General features: G+C 38.4%; 1 protein-coding gene across 1 annotated transcript; it reads right to left on the bottom strand.

The window, feature by feature from the left end:
* Nucleotides 1-265: 265 nt before the first annotated feature.
* Nucleotides 266-2,242, bottom strand: Fscb (fibrous sheath CABYR binding protein). The gene has a single exon (XM_027416517.1). It carries the CDS (start codon nucleotides 2,240-2,242, stop codon nucleotides 266-268), a length of 1,977 nt encoding a protein of 658 aa, XP_027272318.1.
* Nucleotides 2,243-16,431: the final 14,189 nt, after the last annotated feature.

The following is a 16,431-nucleotide window of genomic DNA, read 5'->3' as shown; positions in this document are numbered from 1 at the left end:
GGTTTCTATCACCTGTCAAAGCAGAACATTCGAATTCTTTGTCTGAGATACCTGCTTCTGGGGAAACGGATGTTTTTTAGTAGATCCTTATCTTCAGTGGTTTGTTCAGAAGGTAGAAGTGGAGCTTCAGCAGGTGTCTCTTTCTTGGGGAACTCCTGAATAGGAGCCACATCAGTTTTGGAAGTCTGTTTAACAACAGGAGACTCTCCTGCCGGAGTTTCAGGTGGTAAAGGCTGAGCTTTGGCAGGAGCCCCTTCTAGAGCATTTATTGAGTCACAACTTCTTCTTCTAGGGGAAGACCTTCTACAGGATCTGTCTCAAGAAATGGGGGTTGAAATTCTGTGGGAGTCTCCTCATTTGGTGGAGATGGAACTTCTGCTGGAGTTTCCTCAGCTGGTGCAGGTGGAACTTCTACAGAGGTCTCCTCAGCTGGTGCAGGTGGAACTTCTTCAGGGGTCTCCTCAGGTGGTGGAGGTGGAACTTCTTCAGGGGTCTCCTCAGGTGGTGGAGGTGGAACTTCTTCAGGGGTCTCCTCAGGTGGTGGAGGTGGAACTTCTTCAGGGGTCTCCTCAGGTGGTGGAGGTGGAACTTCTTCAGGGGTCTCCTCAGGTGGTGGAGATGGAACTTCTACAGGGGTCTCCTCAGGTGGTGGGGTTGGAACTTCTTCAGGGGTCTCCTCAGGTGGTGGAGGTGGAACTTCTTCAGGGGTCTCCTCAGGTGGTGGAGGTGGAACTTCTTCAGGGGTCTCCTCAGGTGGTGGAGATGGAACTTCTACAGGGGTTTCCTCAGGTGGTGGAGGTGGAACTTCTACAGGGGTTTCCTCAGGTGGTGGAGGTGGAGCTTCTAAACTGGCTTCCTCAACTGGTGGTGGAACTTCTGCAGAGGTGTCTTCTATAAGGGTGTCTTCAGTTGGTTGAGGTAGAACTTCTATAGGGATATCTTCTGTTGGGGCCTCCTTGGTTGGTGGAGGCTGAGGTTCTACCAGAGCCTCTTCTGAACTGGCCACTTCTATAGGAGCATCCTCTGCTGATAGAGGCTGATCTTCTGCAGTAGACTTATCTTCAGGGGCTTCCTCAGTTAGAGGTTGATATCCCTCAAAGATCTCTTCTACAGGAAATTCCTCAACTATTATCTTAACAATTGCCTCAGAGACCTCTTCTTCTACTGCTTGCTTATCTAGTGGTGACTGAGCTTCCACAGGTACTCCTTTAGAAGCCTCCTCAGATGGTGGAGGTTGAACTCCATCAGTGGACTCTACAGCAGTAGCAGGCTCTACCTTGCCTGAGGTTTCAAGGACATTATCAGTTGTAAGATTTTGGACTTCCACAGGCATTTCTTCTGTGACTGTAACCATTTCAGTAGGAAGTTCTGAAGGAGCCACCTCGGCTCCTTGGAGAATCTGTTGATCATTAGTCACATCTGAAACAGCCCCTGGCACTGACGGAAGACTAGCATCAAAATGGGTTTCTTCAGAAGAAAGCACCTCAGCTGGTAGATCCTGTTCTTCACCAGAAAACTCCCCTGCAGTGACAGCCAGCTTAGCATCAGAGACTTTTTCAGTTAGCATTACCTCTGTTTCAAGAGGTACTTCAGGCAAGGAACCCTCTTGTGCAACAGGTATTGTTTCCTCCTTTGACTTATCCAGGGAACTACCTGGCATAGGCAAGATAGTAATTTCTAACTCACTAAAGTATGTCTGTTGTTCTTTGTCCACTTTATCTTTTGGGCAAATGTTCCATTGACTCCAGTCACCAGTACAGTTGGTCTGCTGAGCTCTGTCTATTAAGTGGGTTAAGGGTCTGCATGATGGAATGTCTACTACTGGAACACTCTGTGGCAATGCAGAAGCTGTTTCTCTAACACCATCTGGGGTTTCTTCAAGGGTACGTGTTTTATCAGTTAATACGGCTTTCACTTTTTCTTCCACAGCAGTTTCTGTCTGCAGAGACTTATCAGTCATTTCCATGCCATGCTTTCTCTTTATCCAAGTTTTCTGAAGTTGAGAAGACAGTCTAAGAGACTCATGTTCTTTTGCAGAGTAGTTGCCTTTGCTTCCAGAAATACTGCCATTACTGGCAGTAGATTTGGGGGCAGGAGGTTGTACTACAGCCACGGATTTCTTTTTTTCTGTTACATCAGTTTGCTGGGACTTGTCTACCATGGGTTGGCTGGGTCGTCTTCTCCTTCTAAATTCCTGCCTCCCTAATGAGATAGGCTGTTCAGGTTCATCACTTTTTTCCATCTCTATGATGAATGATATCCAAATTTATAGTCTTCAAGTAATTAATCATTAAGAATCATAAATGTACCCAGTAGCTAAGCCTTTGCCTTCCTTCATTGAGCTTTTCTACTGAGTTTAGGAAAAAAATAATTCATAAATTATTTCATTCTTTACTACCGTCTTGTTGGATCCCACCTTACTCATTCATCATCTTTCTTGTTTAGTCCCTGTTAAGACAAATCTCTCTTTTAGAAGTTTCCCTCAAGGGTCTGTGACATCACAGCCACTTCTCCTTACAAGGTTCCGGAAGTTATATTCCCAGCAGTTTCAAGCTTGGTGTATTCACATAAGCAATGACTAAAAGTGGGGTTTCTAGTTTTAAAAGATATCATGTTGAGAGAAGCACTTTTTCCCACATGAACAACAATTTAACTCCAACAACGCCACTGGCTGTTAAAAATGAAGTTTTTGAGTTTGCAACTTGGCTCTTTTCCAAAGAAATTATAATACATAACTCAGTATGCTGGAGCAGATTGTCAATTACTAGAGTTAACAACTGTGTGTGTAGGAATGCCTCATAAATGGATGCTTCTGAGACATGAAAAGAAACTACTCCTCTTTGAAAGCCAATATCCACAGAAGCTCCATTCTTTTGCTTTTAACCTTCAGTGACTGCAGCCTTCTACTATCAAAAGATAATTCATGTGTTCGGTCTCAAACAACTTAAGGTATTTTTAATTTTATTTCTAATTATTTTAGAAAGTAGTTTTGCAGATGTGACACAACTGGGTCTAAATATATGTCAGGTTAAAAGAAAATGTTTTTAAGCATTCTCTATAGATTCTACTGAGCAACCAAATGGAATGACTGCTACAAGGGGGGAAAGTCATCTATCTGGTAATGGATGAGACTGGCTTCAATGAGGGAGTTTGATATGGACAAAAGGAAAATGAGAGAGGGTGAGAAGAGAGGGTTTCAGAATATAATGTATACAATTTATGAAACTGTCAAATACCACTATTAACCGATAAAAATTTGTATTGAATTGGAAAAGAGAAACCCCACAGAGGCAAATTATGTGGTAAACCGGGATTTTATCACAGTGGATACATACATACATACATACATACATACATACATACATACATATCCTTTTATTCATATATAACACAAAAATACAAGTTATAGATAGATCATTTGCAAAAATACTATTCATCTGACAAAAGCATGCAAGAAAAGAATAAATTTTTAAAATGTATTCACAGGAGTCAAAATAATGAACACTTCCTAAATAATAGCATTAATCTGAAAATATTTCAAAATTTTCTTTATTGCTTCTAGACAACATTAAAACAAAATAAACAATTCCTGTTGACATACACAGTAGTTTTATTGATGAGTCCTTTGTATCTTCAGCCAAATTCATAAAATGAAACCTAAGCCCAGAGGTTCTTCTAGAACCTTCTAGAATAAAACCATCTACAAAGTATGGAGACACAGGCCAACTGGCACATTGACTACTTTAGACTTCCAACTTCCTAGAACTCTGCAAATACATATTTGACAGCAACTGACTTTAAATTTCAAAATAATCAGTGAATATTCCCAATACAAAAAATATTTATTTATGATAAGACAATAACATATCATATGGTAAACATCTGTGATGATAGATATACTATTGCACATTGCATTCATATATTGAAATGTCAACATGTGATTTTATCTTAACCCATATATATGTGCAATTGCTATGTTAATTAAAAATAAAAATACATGAAGTGAATAAGAACTTTATCTTACTTAATTATGACCAAACACTTTTAGTATATTCCTTGTTTCTACTAGTAATAGTAAGCTCATAGCCACAAATGATCATTCATACACAATCAGTTAATGATTCTGCCTAAAATTCTAAACAGGCTTATGAAGCACTTCATGGAACTTTTTCTCATGATAATTTTCTTTTCTTTCTTTTCCTGAAAATATGTTCTTTTTTCATGCAACATATCCTGATTATAGTTTCTCCTCTTTTTACTCTTCCCAGTACCTTGCACTCTAGATCCATTCCCTTTCTGTCTCTCATTAGAAAAAAAGCAAGCTTCTATGAGATCACAGCCAAATGCAATAAAATAAAATATAATAAGATAAAACAAAAACCATCACATTGAGGTTGGACAAGCAACCCAATAAAAGGAAAAAAAGCCAAGAACAGGGACAAGAGTCAGAGACATGCTCATTCACTGAGGAGTCCCATGAAAACACTAAGCTGAAAGCTACAACATATATGCAGAGGACCTGGTCAGACCAGTTTAGGCTCTGTGCTTGCTGCTTCAGTATCTGTAAGTCTGTATGTTCAGTTGATTCGGGGGGCCTTGTTCTCCTGGCATCCTCCATCCCATCTGGCACATACACTCTTTCATCTTCTGTGGGGTTCCCTGAACTCTGAGGGGAGGTATTTGATGGAGACATCCTGGTGTGTGCTTCCAAGACCTGTTTCTGACTGTGGATCTCTATATCTGTTTCTGTCCACTGCAGGAGAAAGCTTTTCTGATGATTTTATGCTATTTCTTAAGGCCTACGGATGCTTTCACAGATGTTTCAAGTGATGACCTCATTACTCTCTGCTTAAGGCTTGGGATTTTACCCTTTTTTTCTTGTAACCTCATATGACTTAGCTCTTCTCACTTGATTCACTAATTATTAAACTGTGGATGTGACTTTATTTAGGAATAGGGTGTTGGCTGGGGATGTGATGATACTCCTTTAATCCCAGCACTTAAGATACAGGGAAAGGCAGATCTTTGTTGAAATCCAGCCTGGTCTACAAACAGGTTCTAGGGGTATCAAATTAAAATTCTAGTGTTATGGGAAAAATAATATTTAGACACAAAGATAAAAGATGGGGCAGAAAGAGGAGTTTGCAACACAAAGTAGGAGATGTCTGAAGTTACCACAATACAGAAAGAGTGATGAAGACTCTACCCCAAGAGAGTGCCTACCACTGCCACCAACTTTGTTTGGGATTTCTAGCCTTCAGGAAGGTAAGAAAATGTATCCTGTTGTTGTAACTCACTTTGGTGGGCTTACTTATGGGAGTTCTGGGAACTAATGCAGCATGATTCCATAGTTCCATACTTATGACTCCTGCCTTGCCTGATCTTCAGGTTGAATAACTGGGGCATTTATTTCAGACTCAAGACTGACAAGTTTTTTTGATACTGTGTGTGATATAGTCCCATAATCAAAGAACCAGGGGGATTTTCTGAAAGGCTTCTGCCAGATAATTTGCATTTAATTTTACCAAAAATAAATTTTCTGAATAGTATTTAATTTCATTTAGAATTTTAATGAATTTGAAAGCCATAATTTAGAAGTATCAGACTTGCTTCAAATTAATGTGGACCTAATATATAAACTGTGACCTATAATGCTTCATTCCTAATTGAATAGATAAGACAAGAGAAAGCCTAAAATAAGTTCCTGGATCAGTGGATGGTAAGGGCCAAGAGTATAAAATGTAAATCTCTGTGTACCTAAAGGTAAGTTAAATTAAAAGGTCAGGAGAAACCATGAAATTATGCCAATATATCACATAAAGATCTTTAATGTCCAAAGCACTTTAGAAATCAATGTAAAATTAGAGGCAATAGAAAACCAAAGACCATTAGTAAAAACAAATTTATAGATGAAAACAAATGACCAATAAATACATGAGAAAGATAACCAACAATCATACTTTCAAGAAACTCAAATTTTGAAAATAATTCTTTCCTCAAAAATATTTTTAGCATGTGTATATTCCAATGATATTTCAGGTTTTAGGAAAACTGAACAAAACAAAATAACATGGTTTCCAGCCCTCATTGACCATACCATTCTGTAGGAAAACATTGTATACATGCTTAACAAGAAATCTTCAATGAAGCAGTATGTGCTGGTGGGTCTGTAGGAATCATTGCGTATATGAACTCACTGAAGCTCTGACTATCTGCCTAAGATCTGCACAAGATCTTGTCAGTCAAAATTCCCAGCAGGAATGTGGTAAGGGTTTATGAAATCCCAATCCCTTTGGGTAATTGATGGCTTCTGGGAGAAGAAAAGTTGGTTTTCTGCAGGAATATGGTCCCTGAGAGACTACCCATTCTCCAGCAGAGTATCCTACACCTATGCACATTCAGGCAGCACTAAGGGAACTCTGTGGGTTTTAAAAAGAAGGGCACATGAAAATTGGTAGGGAAAAGTGATGTGGAGAGAGGGGAGAAATTAGAGGGGAAGATCTAGGAGCTGGATTTGATCAAAACACATGTGTGAAATACTCAAAACAAAAACATAGATTGTTAAATGTACTTTTAGGTGATGAAGAGAGGAAAGATCTGTAGAAAATGGCATGGAATTGAAAAACCATAAAGAGTGGGGGTTGTGTTAAGAAGCAGATACCACACTCTTGGAAATCGTGAAGGAAGGAGGTCAGGGGTTGGGGTGGCAGTACATGACATGTGCTGGAAGAAATTGATAAGGGGCATACTGACTTACAGAATATACCAAGAAATACTATTTTGTTTTAAACACCAGAAAGTGACTTCTTTCCTCTGTATTCAGATAGTTATGGGAAGGGAGGAATGAGAATCCCTTTGTACTATTGCACTGAAAATGGCCACAACTGTAGCAACCTAAATCAACACAGATGTACTACAGGTTAAGAGCCCAGGCAAAGATGAGCTGGGTTCTCTGATCTGATTCCCAGCATGCTAAATTGTGTCAGTTGGGAGATAAATTGTAACCCATGTTCAAAGCCTCTTCTGGCTCACTGGGCACTAGCAGAATGCTTCAGAATACCTCTACCCCCAGTTTTTTTGCTGGGAGACAACTGGAGTAGCTTTCAGCTCCTAGTAGCTGCCATCACATCCTGGTCAAAATAGTCACTTCACAGCATGGAAAGCTGAAAGGACAATCTCTTTTCAGTGTGCTAGAAGAGAACCTTGTGCTTTGTCATACAGCAAAACCTAGTTAGGAAAGTCAATACTCCATGTTACTTAGAATCTCCATGCATACACACATGTTGTATACTGGCAGAGTGCAGGGCAAGGATCTTGAAGGTTATCATAGAGGTTTACATATCATAGAAGATAAGCATAAAATTCGGACAATCAGGTAGAGAATGCTGACCGACAAAAAAAAGAAAAAAGAAAAAAAAAGAAAAAAAAAAACCTTTCTTGTCAGTGAACAAAGCCCTCACTACCATGCATTTCAAAGCTAAGTAGAATCGGGACTGGAAAATGTGACTACAAGTAAATAATGAATGGATAGTAGTGTAGACAGAAACGAGAAGAGTGGATATCAGTTCATGTTGTAATTAACAAGAATTGGATTAGAACTAAGGGAAATGAAGGCTTCTAGAGGAGGGAAATTCAGTTTTCTTGAGATATGTAGCCCCTAGTAGGTTGCCTATGCTCCAGGGAACCAAAGCTGTACCAGTGTGCATATGGGCAGCACAAATTAGATTCAGTGATTTATAAAGGGAAGTGGGGAGGAAAAAAATGGCATGAAGTTGGAAACAATGTGGTGACAGCATCTACAAAGAGGGATGGATATAATCAAAATGCATTGTATAAGTGTATGAAATTCTCAATAAATAAAAAATATTTGAAAAAGAATGATGATCTAGATACTTGTTTCTAAAGCTATGTGAATGGCAATACCATTTACTGAAATGGTGAGAAAGCAGGAAACAAGAATTCGCTGGTGAAAACAATATCCAGCTTTAAATTTGAACATTCTGATTTTGAGATGCCTCTGGAAAGGAAAATGGAGATGGTAGGAGATTTACTGCATGAACAACTCCAGATGTCATGGGAATGGCATGGGATACACTGGTGAACGTCATTGGAAGCACAGACAATATTTACAACTGTGAGCCGGATATGCAGCCTAACAAAGTCCAAAAAGATACCTACAATTGAGCCTGCTAAGCAATAAAGTATTTAATGTAAGACAGGAAAAGAAGCTATAGAAAAAAAATAACTAAATGTGAATATACATATATAGAAACCCAGGAAGTCGTGATGTAGGCACTGCAACAAAAAGTGATTCAAGAGAGTAGTTACTCTTGTTGGATGGTGTGAGAGGGTCTGATCTCTACTGCATGTGTCAGTGTAGTTGTTAACTGAATGTACCCAAGGTACTCTCACCAAAGGGTTTAACTTGAAGCTGTGTGGAATTTACTAGAAGAAGGAATCTGTTCACAGGCAGATAATTCTCAAAAAGCTTTAAGCTAAAGATGATAGAACAAAATATTTACTGTTAAACTAAACAATTGAATACTTCCAATTTTAAAAATAAGGGAATGGCAAGTAGCATATTTTTCAATATTGTGTAACCATTAAGAATTATGTTACTGAAAAAAAATAGTAGACAGATAATAACCATGGATGAAAACATACTAATTTTAAAAGGAATACACATTTTAATAAACTTATTTTTATAAGATAAATATATTGAACATACATATGCATATGTATCCATGTTGCACACAAAGTGATCACCAAAAGAAATAAAATGATATGGCTATGGGCCATATATTAAAGGATACATAAGTTATTTTGTATTTTATCTTTTCTATGTTTTCATATATTTCACAGAAAACAGTGTTTTTATTTTCATTGGAAAAGGTAAGGATTGTTATTATACAATGATGTTCTGAAGCAATTAAAATATATACTTAAAAAGTAATAGAGCTGATCGCTATTATTTTTTAATATTAACTCACAGAAGAGGTGAGTGGTAGCTACACATTGACAAGCTGTGGTAGCTACACCTTTTTTGGCTCATGGGAACTCTAACAATAGGTTACTTTACTTTGGGGGGGTTGGGGTTATATTCAGCAAACTGAGGGCATTTGGAAAAAGATCTAATGGAGATCAAATAGCAAGGATCCCTGGCTCCTGAACTGAAAAGTTGTTTGGAGAAAGTCTAATGAGGTATTATCTCAGCCAAATGTCACAGTTTCTGTAAGATCTCCTATACCTCTATACAAACAGTGTGTGTGTGTGTGTGTGTGTGTGTGTGTGTGTGTGTCCCAATTTGCCTGTCATGTATTCATCCTTCTTTTCCCCTTCCTTCTCTCTCTTAATTTCATTGTCACTTTCCACAAGGATATTGGTATTACTGATTGCAGTTTCATGTCCTATTACTCTGGAAAGATACATTACACACACACACACACACACACACACACACACACACACACACACACACACTTATTTATGGTAAATTGTCCAAACAGATTATTTCCCTATGAAGCCATTGAATGTCAGATCCTTTATAAATTTAGTGATTTGATGATATTTTTATGTCATAACCTTTGAAGTCATTATTAGGCATATAGTTTAAATTATAACTTCCAACTGGTAAGAATGTACGTGTACGAAAATTCTCCTTCCTCTAAGTGACTTCAGAAAATGATACTGTTTCTTAGAATTTGGAATGTTCACAACCTGCCCTAAACAAATAAAGGAGCTGAAAAGGCAGTTTATAACAATTTAAAAAATAAGATCACATGAGAAATGAAATTAAATATTAATTTCATTAAACCAGGCCCTTAATACACAGGAAACATTCTAGGAGTCAGAGGAGGGCCTAGGGAAATAGTTACCCTAGTTTCTCTACAATGATCCAGGAAATCCCCTTCAGAGTGGAAATAACATGACAATGAAGACAAAGTAGTCACTAGAAACTATGTGAAGAAATAAGATGGACAAATTAGGAGGCCCCGCCTCTGACCAGAATTCCACTTCTTATAGAATAATGTCTCTTCCTTAGCCCAACCCCAAAATTAGCTACTCTCTCTGCTTTAATTTATTCAGAAAAACATACTAACACAAACAACTGAGACACCCTTTTGGGGGAGCAATCATTTACCATTGAAAGACCTCTTTCTCACCCAAGGATTTAGAATCCCTACATGGATTTAACATTTGTCTCCAATTCCTTTCTTGAGAAGTTAACTGCAAAGAAAATTTTTTATAATTTATTTATTTTTTTCAATTTCATTTTATATTCCAACCACAGTTCTCCCTCCCATGCCTCCTTCCACCAACCCCTGTCACCTCCCCTCCAGCAACCCCTACCCCATCCACTCCTCCTCATGGGTTAAGGTTCCCATGGGGAATCAACAAAGTCTGGCACATTAAGTTGGGGCAGGACCAAGCCTCTCTCCCAAGCATTAAGGCTGAGCATGCATCCCACACAGGGAATGGGCTACAACAAGCCAGCTCATGCACCATGGTTTGATCCTGGAGGAATTTTTTTAAATCCCATTTTTAAGTTATAAACCACACACACACACACACACACACACACACACACACACACACACACACACACATACACACACACACACACACACACACAAAATACCAATGTAATATTCTATATGGTTATGTAAAATACTGAATTTCCTTCCAGACAATTTTGTAAGTAGAGAGCATCACTTCTCCCAGTATGGAAAATATAGGAGTTTAAATCCTATTAATGAGTTTGTAGGATATGGTCACTTACAAAACTCATGTTAAACCTGGCAGTGGTGATGCACACCTTTAATCCCAACACTCAGGAGACAGATGTAGGCAGATCTCTGTGAGTTCGAGACCAGCCTGATCTATAAGAGCTAGTTCCAGGACGGCCTCCAAAGCCACAGAGAAACCCTGTCTTGAACAAAAAAAAAAAAAAAAAAAAAAAAAAAAAGACTCATGTTAAGTTCAGGCTTTTCCTGCACTACTAATATATGAACCTGTTTGAAGAATTAATTGTTTCATGTATAACATTCTGAATGGATTACTTGAATTAAAATTGTGTTTAGTTCATCAATATTTTTTAAACTTTTTATTTCAAATTACATAGATGGGGCACCATGTAAACATGAAAATGCCCAAGCTCTTCCTGGAATTTTTCTAATTATAATACAGGCAGAAATGCTCAGACAGAAAAGAAACTATCAAAAATGCAAATTCAGCTATTTGAAAGGCTATTAAAAATTCTTTATTATAAAAAGAAGCCTAAAGTTCTTAAACATGCCAAGAAAAAAATATTCTTAGAATAATCCTCTAGGGACAAATTATAAACTTGCTGAGAAAGAACTTTAATGGGATGTGAGCAACCCTGCTATCCACTCTGACTTGAAATCATAGAAGACTTGCAGATCATTTGCACAAACATAAGAAACAGAAGTTTCTGTAGAAAGAACTTGAGACTTCAGTTTTACTCAGAAAATCTGGTGTCCTGTCCACTTATAACTTCCCTCCTATCCCTCTTCCTTCTGTGATATTTCACTTGATGGTAGATTGACATACTTTAGGGGGAAAAAAAGCTTTTGCAATAGGGTTGTAGTATTTGAGTTATCGCTTAATTTTATCTAAATAGCAGATGAACTCCAAAACTTGAGTGAATCTTTATAACTTTTCTCACAGGGACAGAACATCCCAATTGTCACCCAGCACTTGTTTGCTTTATACAGCTATAAATTTCCAAATGGCTTTTTAATCTCCACATCTACTATTTCTGAAAGCATGAAGTCGCACATACATATAACAAGAAAGAATTACAACAATTGAGAAAAAATATATCTCTAAAAAAGTAAGACAGTTAACTTTTTACTTTATGGAAATTTCATACATGAAAACAGTGTTTAATCATTTCCACCTCTCCTTTTCTCAATGCCTCCTGTGTCACCCCCACTCATTCTCAAATTCGTGACCCCTTATTGTATATAAATATGTATTTTACACACACACACACACACACACACACACACACACACACACACGACCTCTGACACACACAATAACATAGGAGTCCATTTAGTGTTGCTTGTATACATATATGTTTAGGGCTAATCACTTGGTATTGGATAGCCTATCAAGGTGTTGTTGATGAAGAAGACTGTTTCTCACTTTCTCAGCAGCCCACTGATTACTTTATAGCTCCTCATCTAGGGGTGGGACCTTGTGAGATTTCCTTTATCCATATTGGCTTGTCATTGGTGTTATCATTAAGCATGTCTTGTTTAGGCACCATACTGTTGATATTCCATGGGGAAAGCCTCCTGTTTCATATAGAAGACACTGTCACAGGGCATCTATGCTGGTCCTCTTGCTCTTAGAATCTTTCCATGCCCTCTTCCACAATGTTCCTTAAGATTTTTGAGTAGAAATTTTGCTCTAAATATACCACTTGGAGTTCGGCACCCCATGGTATGTTGTTGTCCTCTGCATATTAACCAGTTGTGGATTCCTGATTGCTGTTCAGGGGAGTCCACAAGATTCCTAAAACAATAGGCTTTGTCATTGTCCTTAGTTTCCTCCAGGACATAAAGGTAAATCCCTACAGCTGAAGACACAGTATACTTAGACCACAGTATTTGGAAGAACTAAGCTAGAATCAAAGCAGGAAGCCTTCTACCTAAGGACTAGCTTTCATAGTATCTGAAGGTGTTACTCAAAATGCCAAAGGAGAAAAGCAATACTCCTATCAAACTGTAATGCCTGTGGTTATTGATACCACAGAGCATCCTGGAAAGATATCCACAAGGGTAAAATAGTGGCACTTTATTTTGATCATAACTAACAAATGTCTAACTGGACTTATGGCCCACTAAATAGAAGTCATGCCCAATATCATAAATCTAGCCAACTACCTGGGGCTGGTGAAGTCATAGACTCTAAAGAAGAATCTGCTATTGCAATTTTATTAGATGTATATAATTTCTGTGTTCTAAGTAGTTATCCTTATCCCCACATATAAGTACAGCTCCCACCCCTCATTAAAAAAAAAAAAAAAAGGTTTTTCTTGCAGCAAGGTACCATTACTGAAATATTCTTGTTTACTACATTGAATTTTTAAAGGACTAAAGTTCTAACTCAGCACAACCAAGCAAGTCCTTATACTAGATGTGCCCAACCTTGCTGAAAGGTCAAAGCTCTCTGTAGACAATAGAGGCGATTGCACACACAAATGGAGCACCAGCACATGACTCTGGAGATTCGCTCTAAAAGTCTGACTTGTCAGCTCTAGCATTACAAAGCACTAAACCCAAACACTGTTCTCCAATGATAACATTGTTCCTAACTACTTGGCACCAGGAGTCAGGTTGGAAACTACTGACAGCAATAAAAAGCAGACCGAGGAAATGGGATCCCTTTTCTCTCGCATTTTGACGTGGTATTACACCGTATGTGTTCGGCACACGGCTAAATCCTTTTAACTAAGCATGAAGCCCTCAGGGCTTGAGAGAAAAGTTTCATGATGCATTTAGAAACACTGGAACGTGTCAACTCAGTATAAGTTTTTTCTGCTTCCATTATGCAAACAAACCACTGTACAAGCCTTTGTAGTTTGTGTTCAGTTATAAGAGAGCTGTGTAGAACAATTCTAATGCACCTTCAGAGTAAATGTCAAATCAATTAGCAGAGATCAAATCAGAATTGGCTCAACCTGAAGCAGTAAATTCAAGAAGGCATTAACTGAAATCGGGTATACCTGACACAACCTGAATATTGACGTTGCATCAAACAAGAATAGGAATTTCTAAATTTTGAATAATGCAACTGGACCCAGGCTGCACAAATCATACAGTACATCTGGATCTGTAGAGTGGTTACTCTACACATACATTTATGCAATTGTAAACATAAATGCCTAATTCTAATGCTGAAAGTTCCATTAATGAGATGCAAAATGACTACATGAGACATATAGTTCAAAAACAAAAGTCCTTCTGATGAGAAAAGCATTGATTTGATTTTCTAGTTACCTTATAAATACGCGTGGCTTTTCCTTTCATCAGCTCAGACTTTGACAATGAAAAGAAGGATGAAAACAAATAGATCCTAGTGATCTTTTAAAGAGTAATGTAGGTGCCCTGAGTAGAAAAGGTAGAAGACTCTGCCAGTAAGTATAAGCTATTTCAAAATATTCTCAAGGTTTGATTTCATCATGGAAAACCATCGCAAAATGCACTAATATACCAATGCTTCTATTCTTCTCTTTTAAGCACATCATAAAAATTTGTAAACCTGCACAATGAGAACCCCAGTTTGACAGGCCAACATGAATAAAGGGAAATCTCCCAAGGCCTCATCTCTAGATGAAGAGCTACAGACAACTGATTGCTGCTGAGAAAGGAAAACCAGGCTTCCCCTAATTGTTTATCCAATATCAGGCAATCAGCCCTAAAATCATATAAATACTAGGAAGATAAAATAGCCTCAGCAAGTCTTCCTTACACATCAATGTATATGTTTACATGTAACAATAAAGAAAAGCATAGTACGGTAGTGCCAGGGTTATAGCTCAGTGAGAGAACATATCCCAACCATGGACAGGCCCTGGGTTTGATCCTCATAACTGAAAAAAAGATGAAACCAAAACTAAACTATTAAATCAAATATAACTTTCCATTGTGAAATAATAAAATACAGGCAAAAGTAATTCCCAGATAGAATTGTGCTTCTGTTAAGGAGCAATTTTATTTTAGTTTTTAATTAATAAAATGTATTTATTCTATGTGTTTTTCACATCATGTATCTTGATCCCTTTCATTTCCTATCCCTTCACTTCTGTCCTGTGCCCCTGAACCCTCCCCCAACCTGAATAAAATAAAATTCAAGAGAAAAAATGAAGAAATTAAAATGAGAAAAATTTATTTTAAAGGAAGGGAAGTAATTAAAAAATCTTGTCATGGAAGCTGCAGTGTGATCCAACAAGTCATGCCATATAGTCAGTCCTTGGTCCATGCATCTCTACTTGCAAGTATTCATTACAAGGAGTCATTGGTCTGGTTCAAGGCCCCTGGTATCCACTACACATTTGATGCCGGACCCCCATTAGGACTCTTCCTGGACATCTCAATGGTGTTCTGTGTTATGGAGATCCTGCAGCTTTGGGTCTGTGGGTCAGGTCCCTTCATGTGCCCCAGCAGATCATAGATGGGGTGGATGTTGAGGCAGCCCAAGTCATAACCCTGGGTTTGGGCCTAGGTAACTGTAGGGTTGGTCAGCCAAATGAGAAACGGGAACAGCTGTCCAAGGCTCACAATTCTTAGGGTGGCTCACCCACACCCCTGCTAACAGGGTTCTATCTGTTGTGCTTCCCTGGTGGGTTGCACTTGGTGAGATAAGGGATATCTCTCCCACTCTTCTGACCACAGGGCCAGCAGCTCTCTCCCAAGTGCTTGAGGCATTGGTGTACATGGAGGAGGGAGGCCCCCTTCATGCCACCACAAGACAGATGAAAAATGGGACAGCTCTCCCATGCTCACACTTCATGGCTGGCTCACTTCCACATGCTCTAACAGGCTTGGCTCTATTGTGCCACTCTGTTGAGGGGCAGGGCCTGCTTGAGGATCAACTTTGTATATTGGGCAAATAAAATCGCAAGAATACTGAGCTGCAAAATTAAAAATATTACCAATTTTCCTGAATGATTATGAATGATCCTGAAATAAATGTTTACTTATATTCAGCTAATTGAATGATACTGATGTCAGAAAACCTGGTGGAACTTTAAATAGTGGTGGCATACTTATTATTATTGTTAACAAAGGGACACAAACTTTATCTGAAAAGTCAGATAAAGCCTGAGGAATGATGGTAAACTGGAGCTATATGGGTATCGGAAGGTGGCCAATTCTCCTTTTCCCCAGTGAAAATAAATTGTCTAAACACACAATGTTTACATAAATTCTCCAGATTGATTGTATTGGTTTTTGGTCACTAAGATATTTGGATGACTTTAGGGGGTGCTGGAAAATAGAATTTGATAATGGCCTGCTGCATGTCAAAGCGAATGCTAAGCATTTCATCTGAATTATTTACTCACTAAATATTCATTGGGTATAGTAGCAATACTAATAGTCTGCCCCAAGAAGTCTATGTGCTAATATCCAGAACATATGGACATGCTTCCTTATATGGCAAGGGAGAACAGCAGTTCTATATAGAATTAACATTGTTAATCGACTTAACTTGAAATGAGGGATTATCTGGGAAACCCAAATGCAACCATTAAAATCTTAGAAGTGGGAAATACTGGCACAAGTGATTTATAGAGGCCATACAGGTAGAGTGGGGAGTGGAAAAGGACTCATGAGCCAAAGAATAGAGAAGCCAGGAGAAGCTGACAAAGGCATGGGAGTAGACTTTGAAACCTTGCTC

Source organism: Cricetulus griseus, chromosome 5 (assembly GCF_003668045.3).
Source record: "Cricetulus griseus strain 17A/GY chromosome 5, alternate assembly CriGri-PICRH-1.0, whole genome shotgun sequence".
Taxonomy (NCBI): Eukaryota; Metazoa; Chordata; class Mammalia; order Rodentia; family Cricetidae; genus Cricetulus; species Cricetulus griseus.
This window is presented reverse-complemented; position numbering and strand designations above follow the sequence as displayed.

What these genes read in the sequence shown, in the direction of transcription:
- Fscb (XM_027416517.1), bottom strand. Translation starts at nt 2,242, where the DNA reads ATGGAAAAAAGTGATGAACCTGAACAGCCTATCTCATTAGGGAGGCAG.